This window comes from Dendropsophus ebraccatus, unplaced genomic scaffold (assembly GCF_027789765.1).
Source record: "Dendropsophus ebraccatus isolate aDenEbr1 unplaced genomic scaffold, aDenEbr1.pat pat_scaffold_734_ctg1, whole genome shotgun sequence".
Classification (NCBI taxonomy): domain Eukaryota; kingdom Metazoa; phylum Chordata; class Amphibia; order Anura; family Hylidae; genus Dendropsophus; species Dendropsophus ebraccatus.
Window position 1 is genome coordinate 43549 of NW_027210333.1, and position 14132 is coordinate 57680.

The following is a 14132-nucleotide window of genomic DNA, read 5'->3' on the forward strand; positions in this document are numbered from 1 at the left end:
TGCTGAGTCTCAGCAGACTTCCCTCAATTCAGTTAAAACATCTGCTTAAAATGCACAGCAATTTGGTAAACAGGAAATCCGAAAAGCAGGGGACTTGAAAGCAGAACAATTTAGAGTCCCATAAGCCCGGGGACCGACACATCTCAGCGTTACATCATTCAACTTACAATGACAGCAGAATGTAAATGAAGTTATAAGAGATGTCAAGGTTTGTGCAATATTAAAGTCTACCAGGTACCTGCTCGCAGCAGAGGGGACATCGTCCTGGCAGGATCTAAACACATTAGGATTAAAATTACTCAGTCCATCAGGAACTAGTGACAGTTCTTGTACCTATGGCTCCGGTGATGTAATTATTGATTACTCTATAAAATTTAACTCTTTGCATATTCCTTTAGAGGTCTGATATTATATGTACTACACTGAGTGTCGAGTACTACTATTACAACCATCAATACTTGTTTGTATTATTGTTTCTTCTTTTATTATTATTATTAGAAATAATTTTACATTTTTTCTCCCCCCCCCCCCCCCTTTTTTTTTTTTTTTTTAGCTCTGTGTCATCCCAAATTGCTGGCAGGCTATACTGCGGGCAAGTGAAGTAACTTCTAGGTGGAGTGCTCAGCTCTAATAAATTCAGTAGTATAATAATCCAGAAAAAAATTAAAAAAATAAAGCGGCACTCACCACCATGTGTGTGAAAACATCAATGCTTGTTTATTTCATCTGTCCATGTCGGCAGATAAGGCAAGCAGGTAAGACGCAGACAACTTATGATGTTAACAGGTATGTAGCAAAAAAGTTGTTTGCGCCTTTCCGTCCTGCGTTTATTCCTTGCTCCGCTTCATTTTGTGAGTCCATGCTTTCCACTTCCATAGTGGTAGTTTTATATCCTTTTTATAGCAGAGTGCTCAGATATAAAAAGTTCCAAATTCACAAGACTTCAGGCAGACATAGACCGGCATAGCATGCTTATTGTGTTACGGGAAAATATAGCTCCCATGTCTGCTTGAAATCTTGTGAATTTGGAACTTTTTTATACCTGAGCATGCTGCTATAAAAAGGATATAGAGCTACCACTATGGAAGTGGAAAGCATGGATGAAAAGACGCAAACTTATTTTTGCTATGTACAGTACCTGTTACCAATATGAGTTGTATGCATCTTACCTGCTGAATTGGGTATGTCAACATGGACAGATGAAATAAACAAGCACTGATGTTTTCATGTACATGGTGGTGAGTGCTGCTTCATTTCTACTTTTTTTTTGGATTATTATACCTATAAAATGGCATAAGAAAAATTGTTTGCATAAACAATATATTTCTGCCGAAAAATTTTAACTTTTTGCCTGGTCTTTGCCCTGCTCACTATGTTGGTAGGCAGGGGGCATGGCATAGTACAAAGGGGGTATGCCCATTATTTCAGTTTATGATCTTGTAATAATGCTGATGCATCTCTAGACTGCAGAACCAAGAATGACATTTAGCATCCTAATACTGGATTCAAGGGCTCATATACCCCTAGGACTTATGGTAGGACATGTATGGTAGTCATACAAGGAAATCATATAAGCTTGTATCAATGTCAGAAGTAATAATACAAATGTCAACTCAACATGACAGTAACCTGTTGTAGTAGTGAACAGGATGGTTAAATAATGTACAAATAACAGAGAAGAAGAATACAACAGAAAAAACAACAAAACACTATCTCAATGAAATTAGGTTTTGAAAACTAGATCGAGAGAACTTAATACGCAAAAATACTGAAATTCTAAAAAGTAACTCTCCAAGTAAAAGGAAATCACAGGTGAACATAGAGCAGGAAACAGACATTAAATCAGATCAAGAAACATGCAGCACATGGCTGGGCTAGTAAGACTATATAGCTTGAGTAAAAGGGGAGTAAAAGGGAAATAAAAAGGGAACACCAACCAAAGCTGGGAAAACAAGGCATAGATTCAAATGACTTCACTTAAAAAGACAGAAGAAGATGACATGGTAGGAGAATTCCCACTAGCTGCAGTGCTTACAGGGCCGGGACAAAGGGTAGTCAGGGGTAGGTGATAGCCTAGGGCGCCATCTGGTGGTGAATGATAAGTGTCCACACAGTGAGTGGCCTTGCATTATATTAAATGCATGGCCACCAGGCCCGGACTGACAATCTGGCAGATCTGGCAAATGCCCGCTGGGCTGCCCTGATTGTCAGTCCGTGGGCCGCCTGGCTGAAAATGTAATTTGGCACTATTACCAGTGTGTGACAGTTTAGTGTCCGGCAGCGGCCCTGACTCCAACAGCGGCCCGGAGCAGTGCTGCTGCTTAATAAGCTGCTTCAGGCCGCTGCCGAACACTAAACTGTCACACACTTCTTGCACACTGTGCTAATGCAGGAGGAGGAGAAGCTCACTGTCCAGTGGGTGGCGCTGTCTGCTGGGCCTCCGTGTGGTGCTGCAGCCTCGCTCTGGGAAAACACACAGGGCCCCCTGGGAGCTGTGCTGAGAGAAAAGTGGCTCCCGGCACAGGCAAGTGACGTCATGCACCGGCGCGTCTTTCAGCCGAAGGAGAGCCACAGCCTGGGAGCCATGTCCCCTCTCCATAGTTGTCAATAGTCCCGGGTATGTCCCGGTAAGCCACGCCCCCTTCGCGGTAAGCCCCGCCCCCGGCGCCCACCGCGGGGCTAACACAGGGCCAGAGGAGGAGAGAGAAGCCATGGACAACTGGAAGGATGGTAAGTATAATGGGGTCAGTCAGCCTCCCTGGCATCCTGTATAATGGGGTCACACAGCCTCCCTGGCATCCTGTATAATGGGGTCACTCAGCCTCCCTAGCATCCTGTATAATGGGGTCAGTCAGCTTCCCTGGCATCCTGTATAATGGGGTCACTCAGCTTCCCTGGCATCCTGTGTAATGGGGTCACTCAGCTTTCCCAACATCCTGTATAATGGGGTCACTCAGCCTCCCTAGCATCCTGTATAATGGGGTCACTCAGCTTCCCTGGCATCCTGTATAATGGGGTCACACAGCCTCCCTGGCATCCTGTATAATGGGGGTCACTCAGCTTCCCTGGCATCCTGTATAATGGGGTCACTCAGCTTCCCGGCATCCTGTATAATGGGGTCACACAGCTTTCCCAACATCCTGTGTAATGGGGTCACTCAGCTTTCCCAACATCCTGTATAATGGGGTCACTCAGCCTCCCTAGCATCCTGTATAATGGGGTCACTCAGCTTCCCTGGCATCCTGTATAATGGGGTCACTCAGCTTCCCTGGCATCCTGTATAATGGGGTCACTCAGCTTTCCTGGCATCATGTATAATGGGGTCACTCAGCTTCCCTAGCATCTTGTATAATGGGGTCACCAGCTTCCCTAGCATCCTGTATAATGGGGGTCACTCAGCTTTCCTGGCATCCTGTGTAATGGGGTCACTCAGCTTTCCCAACATCCTGTATAATGGGGTCACTCAGCCTCCCTAGCATCCTGTATAATGGGGTCACTCAGCTTCCCTGGCATCCTGTATAATGGGGTCACACAGCCTCCCTGGCATCCTGTATAATGGGGGTCACTCAGCTTCCCTGGCATCCTGTATAATGGGGTCACTCAGCTTCCCGGCATCCTGTATAATGGGGTCACACAGCTTTCCCAACATCCTGTGTAATGGGGTCACTCAGCTTTCCCAACATCCTGTATAATGGGGTCACTCAGCCTCCCTAGCATCCTGTATAATGGGGTCACTCAGCTTCCCTGGCATCCTGTATAATGGGGTCACTCAGCTTCCCTGGCATCCTGTATAATGGGGTCACTCAGCTTTCCTGGCATCATGTATAATGGGGTCACTCAGCTTCCCTAGCATCTTGTATAATGGGGTCACCAGCTTCCCTAGCATCCTGTATAATGGGGGTCACTCAGCTTTCCCAGCATCCTGTATAATGGGGTCACCAGCTTTCCCAGCATCCTGTATAATGGGGTCACACAGCTTTCCTAGCATCCTGTATAATGGGGTCACTCAGCTTCCCTGGCATCCTGTGTAATGGGGTCACTCAGCTTCCCTGGCATCCTGTATAATGGGGTCACCAGCTTCCCGACATCCTGTATAATGGGGTCACTCAGCTTTCCCGCCATCCTGTATAATGGGGTCACTCAGCTTCCCTGGCATCCTGTATAATGGGGTCACTCAGCTTCCCTGGCATCCTGTATAATGGGGTCACACAGCTTTCCCAGCATCCTGTATAATGGGGGTCACTCAGCTTCCTTGGCATCCTGTATAATGGGGGTCACTCAGCTTCCCTGGCATCCTGTATAATGGGGGTCACTCAGCTTTCCCAACATCCTGTATAATGGGGTCACCAGCTTTCCCAGCATCCTGTATAATGGGGTCACACAGCTTTCCTAGCATCCGGTATAATGGGGTCACTCAGCTTCCCTGGCATCCTGTATAATGGGAGTCACTCAGCTTTCCTGGCATCCTGTATAATGGGGTCACACAGCTTCCCTGGCATCCTGTATAATGGGGTCACTCAGCTTCCCTAGGATCATGTATAATGGGGTCACACAGCTTTCCTAGGATCATGTATAATGGGGTCACTCAGTTTCCCTTGCATCCTGTATGATGGGGTCACTCAGCTTTCCTGGCATCCTGTATAATGGGGTCACTCAGCTTCCCTGGCATCCTGTATGATGGGGTCAGTCAGCTTCCCTGGCATCCTGTATGATGGGGTCACTCAGCTTCCCTGGCATCCTGTGTAATGGGGTCACTCAGTTTCCCTGGCATCCTGTGTAATGGGGTCACTCAGTTTCCCTGGCATCCTGTGTAATGGGGTCACTCAGTTTCCCTGGCATCCTGTGTAATGGGGTCACACAGCTTTCCCGCCATCCTGTATAATGGGGTCACTCAGTTTCCCTGGCATCCTGTGTAATGGGGTCACTCAGTTTCCCTGGCATCCTGTATAATGGGGGTCACTCAGCTTCCCTGGCATCCTGTGTAATGGGGTCACTCAGCTTTCCGGGCATCCTGTGTAATGGGGTCACTCAGCTTTCCCAACATCCTGTATAATGGGGTCACTCAGCTTTCCCAACATCCTGTATAATGGGGTCACTCAGCTTTCCCAACATCCTGTATAATGGGGTCACTCAGCCTGTATAATGGAAATATTATAAGATGCCCAGTTGGAATTAAAGGAAAACTGCTTTAATTGAAGCTGCTGATGGCTCCTGGTAGCCCCTTACCTCCTCTTCCCAGCGTCCCTCCTCCGGTGCTTGTAAATCACAATGTTTTTTTTTTAACTTTAATCCTAAAAAATCTGTAAATTAGTCTTAAGTGCGCATGAGTGTAGGAGGCAACATGCAGGGGCAAATGGTGCCGTGGGGGCCTAGGAACGCCCACAGTACCCCTAACATTAGCAATGTGATGTACAAGCATCAGTGGAGCGACGCTGGGAAGAGGCGGTAAGGGGCTTTAACTAGTATATGGGAGGGATAACCTACTATAGGGGGCACTATTGGGGGATATACTATTTGGGACACTATTATAGTAGCGCTCTGGAATTAAGGTTGATTTAATACTGCATGGGCAACAGAAGGGGGCGTTATAACCATTTGGGACACTATGGATGGGCAGCTTGTATAGAGGTGGGCAGGTGGTGTTATGAACAGAGCCTAAGATGTGTGTCTGACAGATCCGGTGGAGATGAGCGGTGACCAGAAGACGTCATCATGACAGCCGGGGCCAAGTGGGGAAAACAACCAAAGAGGAAGACGCCAATCAGAGAAGAGGTCACATGTGAGTCACTGAGTGTACTGTAACTGTGCTGTAATATGCTGACTGTATGGAGGTATACATGGTCTGCATATAGTGTACTGTAACTGTGCTGTAATATGCTGACTGTATGGAGGTATACATGGTCTGCATACAGTGTACTGTATACAGTATGATGGTGTTAGTCATTAGGTGGTGGTAATATGTGCTCATGGTATGGTGGTGTTATTTGCTCCCCCCCCCCACATCCTTTATAGTGCATCACATCCTCAGGTAGGGAGTCGGTGCACTATAAATAATAGGGTTTAGAGGTGTTAAGCTGAGTAGTTATTGTGTTTGGGGGATGTTAACACGGGGGTCTGAATTTTCATGACTGGGATCAGAGAAGACATCACCTGTGAGTCTCCGGCCTTCACTATCCGCTCTCCTGACCTCTGTTATAGGGAATATCTGTGCCCCCCATGAGGTAACAATTCTGGAGAGTCCTACATTAGAGCTTGGTGTTGTTCTCTCAGGCCGGGTCTACATGGAGAGTGACACAGGAATATAACATTCTAGAACACTCTATGTATCCCAGGCCTGACTGACATCCTCTGCTTAATAGAATGTGTCCCCACAGTCTGATACTGTCAGTGATGATTGGATGGGTCAGTGTATTAGGGACCAGGGGAACCATTTCCAGGAAGGATAACAGGGGAACTGCACAATACAAAGGTAGGAAGGAAAGATGCCCCTGAATTATTTCAGTAGTGTAACTTTAGGCCATGTTCACACATGGTATAACACCGGCCATTCTGTGATCTGGGCGGGTCACAGAATGGCAGGTGTTACTGATGATCTTCATATCTGGTGAATTCAGATGCAGGGCACCCGTGTGCGCCCGAATCTCAATTCACTGCTGCACACAATGGAGCGTGCAGCCAGAGCCACATGCTCCATTATGTGAACTGACACGTCTGTGCGGCCACTATTCAATGTGTGTATACGCTCCGGCCGGCATTCCATTATTTCCAATATAACGTATGTTTTTGCATAAATCACGGCTGTGATTTATGCTAAACATACATTGTGTGAACATGGCCTTAAGATGAAGCTCTCCTGGGGCTCTGCTTTTCCTGAAGAATAGTTTACAGGGCAGAATACTTTTACCTTTATTAGTATGAATCATGTGACAGATGACAGGAGAGCAAACAGATAATCTATAGTTGTTCAGTATTTTGTTTCTGATCACAGCTGTATACTCTTATATAGTCTGCAGGGTGATAATACTTTTCAGCACTTGCGTACACCTGGTATCTGATCATATCTGAATTTTTTTCTGCGTTGCACAGTTGGCGCAATGGGTGCAGGGAGACTTGTATGTGGGCTGGTGGGGTGTGTTTGCCAGGGCTGCTTTTCAGTCCCAGTCCGGCCCTGATGGCCACTCACTACAGGAGCAGAGACTGATGTTCCAGGAATATGTGCAGACGCAGGGACTCCAGTTTGACACCGGACTCCCTGCTCCTGCACTGTACAGGCGCCCCTGCTGTCAGCTGTGTATGTGTCCTTATAAGGGCGCACACACAGCTGACAGGAAGCTCAGAGCAGGCAGCGATCAGTTCTCTGCTCTGTGCCATTCACTTCTGGATGGCAGGCTGTGTTAGGGCTGCGATCTAGAAGTGATCTGGAGCAGCCAGTTATGCCTTCCTGGTCAGGCTTGTCCATGAGATCTGTGAGCAGCCTGAAGAAGGAAGCATCTAAAGGCCACAGCAGTGTGGGAACGATTGGTGAGGTGAGTAGATGGCTTATTTTTTTTTACTTATTCGGGAAGTGGCGGAGACACAGGGGGACATTGGAGGGGGCAAAGGAGGGGGATTATGAGGAGAGAGGACAGGGACTACAGGGGGATTATGAGGACAGAGGAGAGGGACTACAGCATTTTATAGTGTGGAAGTGCAGAAGGGATCTCAAAGTGTCAGGGCAAAATGGAAGTATTTACAGCATAGAGAAGGGAAAGGGTTAGTTACTGTGTAGATGTCAGATAGCGGGAACTGTTCATGCTGGGGCACTATGGATGAGGTACGGTATAGGGGTGAGGAGAGTGTTGATAAATTGTGGAGCCTAAAATGTCTGTCCGATAGATGCTGCGGGGACAAGTCATGGCTAACAGAAGTCTCCATGATGGAGCCGGATCTGAACGAAGAAGAAAAGAGAAAGTGAACGACTCTGATGAGAGGAGACATCACCTGTGAGTCACTGTATGTAACTGCACCCTGTTTGTTATATTGTCACTGTGTGTGTGTGTGTGGGGGGGGGGGTGTTAATGCTGGACTTTGTACAGGGGTACTTGTATTATTCAGTCATTAAGCAGTGCGCTCAAGATATTATTTTTCCATTGTGTAGTGGTAATATTTAGTCACTATGGGGTGGTGATATGTGGGGGGGGGGGGGGGCTATACACCGTGAGGGGCTATACACTGTGGAGGCTGTACACTATGTGAATATATGTCTTTTTTATGCAGGGGAGGGTTCCATTTGCCTTCTCTGCCTAAGGCACCAAAACTCCTTGTCCCGGCGCTGGGTGCTTATATGCTACACTGTCTAAGATCATCCAGAGACTAGCTGGAACAGTCATGTGCCTGTAAAAGGGACTGTGGACCAGAGATGCTAAAACTACGGGGATTCTGAAGGTCTATATAAACTTTTTGCTAAACTGTGTCATTGGCAGGTGAACATTTTTTTTCACATAGATTAGAATTTTAATAAGGTTTAAAAATATATTGTGGATTTCACAAGTAGTTGCTTATAATAACATGCGCTAAGAGAATATGCAAGTTGTTGTCGCCTACTGCGTGGCTGACACCTTTTTTTGCCTATGTAAATAATGTGATTTTATATTAAAACTGACAGATTTAAAAATAAATAAACTTTTGGGCATTCATGAAAAGCCTTACATCTACCGAAAACTGTTTCTTTCCTCATTGGCTTTATTTCACAGATCCCCCAAGGTCCATTACTAAGCCAAAGCTAAAGCCTGTGCTGACCCTCACTACGTGAGCATAGAGAAGAAATGGCATATGAACTAGTGTGCTCTATAGGAAATAATGAAAAATTACTCAATCAACTCAAGTATGCGCCAGTCTGACCGTTCGGCATTTGAATACCGGTAGCTGAAGAAGTTGCATGCAGCCCAAGGCAGTCCGGGAAAACATGAATACAGCCTATGGTCTATGACTGTATCCATGTTTTCCAGGACGCCTTAGGGCTGCATCCAACTTCTTCAGCCACTGATATTCAAATGCTGAATAATTGGACTTGAGCATACTCGAGTTGCGCTCATCTCTATAAATAATATTATCGATATCCACTGTATTACACAGGATAGAATATTTGGCAATGTACAATATTTCCTATGATTTTTCCCAAATAATCATGCAAGTGCTACCTGAAGGCCAAGGTGAGAACAGCGTCTAAGGCTGCCTTCACACACAACGGATCCGCAGCGGATTTCACAATGTAAATTCACAGAGAAATCAGCTGCGGATCCTTTGCCATTTCATCCCTATGAGAATACATACTCGACGCAGGATTGACATCCCGCTACAAGTATGTACTGTAAGTTACCCCCCCCCCCCACCACCACCACCACCACCAGCTGGAGCATACAGCACCTTCAGGGGTTTCCACCTTCTGCTTGTCCCGCTCAGCCAATCAGTGATCTGGCCCGCCACAGCCACTGATTGGATGAGCGGGACGTCAAGCCGGGAACCCCCAAAGCAAGCCGGAGTGGGGAGCAGGTGATGTATGTTCCGGCCGCGGAGGGTTCACTCCTATCTATTCTCATAGGGTTTAACTGGCAATGGATCAGCAGCGGATTTCGCTGCAAATTTGCAGCGTGAAATCCTCTGCGGATCCGGTTTGTGAAGACACCTGTCATGATTGTGCCTGAAAAGACATTAGTGCCATCCTCTGCGGTGAAGATCTGACCTTTGTGCCAAAGGCTGCGCTTTTGGCTTCAAATCCGTGCCTGGTTTTATTCTGTTCTTTGCCTTTGTCTTCTGTGATCCGGTCCATGTTTTCTCAGTTCTCCCTGCACTTTCTTTGCTGTGGTCTATTCAAGAATTGTCTCTGCTGTCTTCTGATTGACAGGTCTCTTCACCTCTGGCTTTCTATAATTCTCTTGTGTGTTTCTCCTGCTCTACCTATCAGCTTGGAGTCCGGGACTTCTGTTCCCTTATAGCTTGGTCTCTCCCTTCACTCTGGGCTCTTGATAACTTTGTCCAGTTTGTCTGTTCAGCTAGATCCAGCCTTTGTCATATTGTCTGGTTTCCTGATCCCTTTGCCAGCCTTTTTGCCTTTCCTTGTCTTTTGGTTCTGTTTACCTTGCTTAGTCCTCAGTGTTCCTTGCCTTGTCCTTAGTTCTTCTTGATACTATCTCCGGCTTTTGTTTCTCTGTTTACCTTGTTGTATCTCTGGCTTTCATCCTCCATTGGTTTGATCCCCGGTTCCTTGCTGCCTTCTTGGTCCTGTCCTTCTGTGTGACTTTGCCTTGTCTACTGTCATTGTACCTTGTTCGCCTGCACTGTGTCTTGTCTGCGTTTTGCACTTACTGCAGCATAGGGAACGCTGCCCAGTTGTGGACGGTCATTTAGGATCTGCACTGCAAGTAGGTAGGGACAGTGTGGGGGTCTTAGCCATAGGGCCCATTTGTCCTGTGTCTCTTTGTTCCCCGGGGCCCTGACAACACCTTTAAGGAGATATGTCAAAAGTTTTGACTGGTCAAGATCTAGGTAGATCCCCACCGATTACTTGAGCAACCCAAGAGAAGCGCTTCCCTCCCCAACTTGTAGCTCCCATCATTCCAGCGATTAAAGGGCTTCTCAATAACTGGACCTCAACCATAAAAACTTTTGACATGTCTCTATATAACAACAATAATATTTCTTGCAAGGTCAGTCTTTTTAAGCAAACCTTCATGCTTATTCTGACCAGATAATGTTGCTCTTTTATATTAATATAATGGTAAACGCGGTGAAAAGACACAACAGGGCACGGGGGTCTTGCCAAGCGGTGTAACCTACCTTTGTGTCGACGGAATCCATCCATGTCTGAGAATTCAATATGATTCTCATCGGCCCAGTAAATTCGTTTGTTGACATAATCTATTGTCAAAGCTGTCGGTCTGGAAATCATTGTTTCTATGACAACACTTTGATTGGATCCATCCATCCCAACGCGTCCAACGTGAGGATACTCGCAGCAGTCTATCCAGTACAAATACCTAGCAGAGTTAATAAACAAGATGTTTACCTCAGTTTCCAAATGTTTATTCTGCATGGACGTTCCCTGTATGAGGCAAAGGTGAAAGCGGCTGCTATAATATCTACTGAACTACAGGGATTCAGCACCGACTCCTTACACCAGTCAATAACATTTATGCTTTTGCATGTCATAGGATTCAAACAAGCCCAAGAAATAATAGAATTTTTTTTTTCTGCACCCACCAACTCAGTATCCTGACTTGTGTAGGAAGAAGACCATCTACCTTGGCATATACTGTCATGGCCGCCTTTATTAGAAAATTTCTTCATTTAAACGTTAAAGTGTCCTCCTAATAGGACCCTCAGCTAACAGTTTTAATCTGCAGGAAAACATAACAGTAAAGCCCCTATTACACGGGACGACTGAGAGGAGCAAAAAAGTGCTGTCAGTGCTCATTTGCTCCTTGTTTCCTGCTCGCCACCGCCGCTATTATACACGTCGGCAGCGAGTGGATGAGTACAGGGGGGGCCACGGTGAGCTGCCTGGGTGATCACTAGATCGCAGCCAATAAAAGATAGCAGCAGTCTGCTGCCGACGCTCCTATTCCACAGAGAGACGGCAGCAGATTGCTGCTATATCAGTCGCTTGTTTTTCAACACGATGTCGGCTGATAGTTGCCCTCTATTCCACGGGACGGTTATCGGCTGTGATAGCCGATATCGTCCGAATATGGCTGACAATCGTTCCGTGGAATAGGGCCTCAGGGTAGCTTCACATGTACCGTATTGCATGGGTTTTCTGCTGCTGATCCGCAGCGGATCCACAGAAAATTTGACTAAATAAATGAACACAGCATCAAATCTGCACCATCACGGATCCGCAGCAGTTTTAACCCCTTAAGGACCGGGGCAATTTTGATTTTTGCGTTTTCGTTTTTTCCTCCTTGTGCATAAAAGGCCATAGCAGTTGCATTTTTTCACCTAGAAACCCACACAAGCCCTTATTTTTTGCGCCACTTATTGTACTTTGCAATGACAGGCTTAATTTTTGCATAAAGTATACTGCGAAACCAGAAAAAAATTCAATATGTGGTGAAATTGAAAAAAAAAAAACACATTTTGTGTATTTAGTGGATATGTGTTTTTACGCTGTTCGCCCTGGGGTAAAATTGACTTATTATGTATGTTCCACAAGTCGTTACGATTAAAACGATATATAACATGTATAACTTTTATATTATGTGATGGCCTGTAAAAAATTAAAACCATTGTTTACAAATATATGTTCCTTAAAATTGTTTCTATTCCCAGGCTTATAACGCTTTTATCCTTTGGTTTATGGGGCTCTGTGAGGTGTCATTTTTTGCGCCATAATGTTTACTTTCTATCGGTACCTTGATTGCGCATATGCGACTTTTTGATCGCTTTTTATTAACATTTTTCTGGATTTGATGCGACCAAAAATGCGCAATTTTGCACTTTGGGATTTTTTTTGCGCTTACGCCGTTTACTGTGCGAGATCAGGAATGGGATTAATTAATAGTTCGGCAATTACGCACGCGGCGATAGCAAACATGTTTATTTATTTATTTATTTACTTTTATTAAAAACCTGGGAAAAGGGGGGTGATTCAGACTTTTATTAGGGGAGGGGGCTTTTTATTAATAACAACCCTTTTTTGTTTACTTTTACACTTATACTAGAAGCCACCCTAGGGGACTTCTAGTATAAGTGCTTTGATCTCTCATAGAGATCTCTGCAGCATAGATATGCTGCAGAGATCCATGAGATAGGCACTCGTTTACTTCCAGCTGCTGCAGCCGGAAGTAAACGAGTGCCGAGCCGGGGACGGCGCCATCTTGCAGCGGTCCCCGGCCGGCTTCAGTAACGGAGATCGCTCCTCCAGGACCTTGTCCCCACTAGACACCAGGGATGACGCTGCAAACGGTAATCGGATGCAGCTGTCAACTTTGACAGCTGCATCCAATTACTGTATTAGCGGGCACGGCGGACCATTGCCCGCTAATACCTGCGGTCCTGGGCTACAAGCGGCACCCGGGACCGGCGTGGTCCAGAGAGCGGCCATCTTGCAGCGGTCCCCGGCAGGCTTCAGTAACGGAGATCGCTCCTCCGGGACAACGTCCCGGAGGAGCGATCTCCCCACTAGACACCAGGGATGACGCTGCAAACGGTAATCGGATGCAGCTGTCAACTTTGACAGCTGCATCCAATTACTGTATTACTAATACCTGCGGTCCTGGGCTACAAGCGGCACCCGGGACCGGCGTGGTCCAGAGAGCGGCCGCCGCGTGGCCCCGCTCTGAACGTCCTTAACGACCGCAGGGCGTAAATATACGCCCGCAGTCGTTAAGGGGTTAAAGCGACTCTGTACCCACAATCTGCCCCCCCCCCCCAAACCACTTGTACCATCAGATAGCTGCTTTTAATCCAAGATCCGTCCTGCGATCCGTTCGGCAGGTGATGCAGTTATTGTCCTAAAAAAATACTTTTAAACTTGAAGCCCTGTGCCAAACGGGAGTATCTGTGCCCTAACTTTGCACAACCTCTCTGCCCCTCCTCCCTGCCCTCCTCATCACTAGCAATGCTCCAGGCAGATTGCCTCCTATTTCCCACCTGTCGTAGCCCGCCACATGGGATGGATCGTTAAGGACCTGTGCAATGTTTAGCATGGAAAAAATGTTTCAGTGGCATTCCTAATGATGAAGAGGGTGGGGGTGCAAGGTTAGGGCACAGATACTCCCGTTTGGCACAGGCTTCAAGTTTAAAAGTATTTTTGTTAGGACAATAACTGCATCACCTGCTGAAAGGACCACAGGGCAGATCTTGGATTAAAAGCAGCTATCTGAAGGTACAAGTGGTTTGGGGGAGGGGGGGGGGTCAGATTGTGGGTACAGAGTCACTTTAATGGTGCAGATTTGATGCTGTGTTCATTCATTTAGTCAAATCAGCAAATTGTACAGTGCGGATTTACAGCGATACGTTACGTGTGAAGCTACCCCTCAAGTTCGATAACATTTTTATCTTAATTTCTGACTACCAGCAGGTGCCACTAGAAGAAGCATGGGATCCACTCGTACACTTTTTATACATTGTGCTTATACAGGGTTAGACACGCG

General features: G+C 46.4%; 1 protein-coding gene across 1 annotated transcript in view; it reads right to left on the reverse strand.

Annotated features, from left to right (window-relative positions):
- LOC138779380 (low-density lipoprotein receptor-related protein 1B-like) overlaps window positions 1-14132 on the reverse strand; it is a gene marked incomplete at both ends in the record, with an annotated part of 74214 nt that overhangs the window by 42971 nt on the left and 17111 nt on the right. Inside the window, one exon of the mRNA XM_069956592.1 lies at window positions 10816-11015. Coding sequence (XP_069812693.1) covers window positions 10816-11015 — 200 coding nt within the window. The remainder of the gene's footprint in view (window positions 1-10815; window positions 11016-14132) is intronic.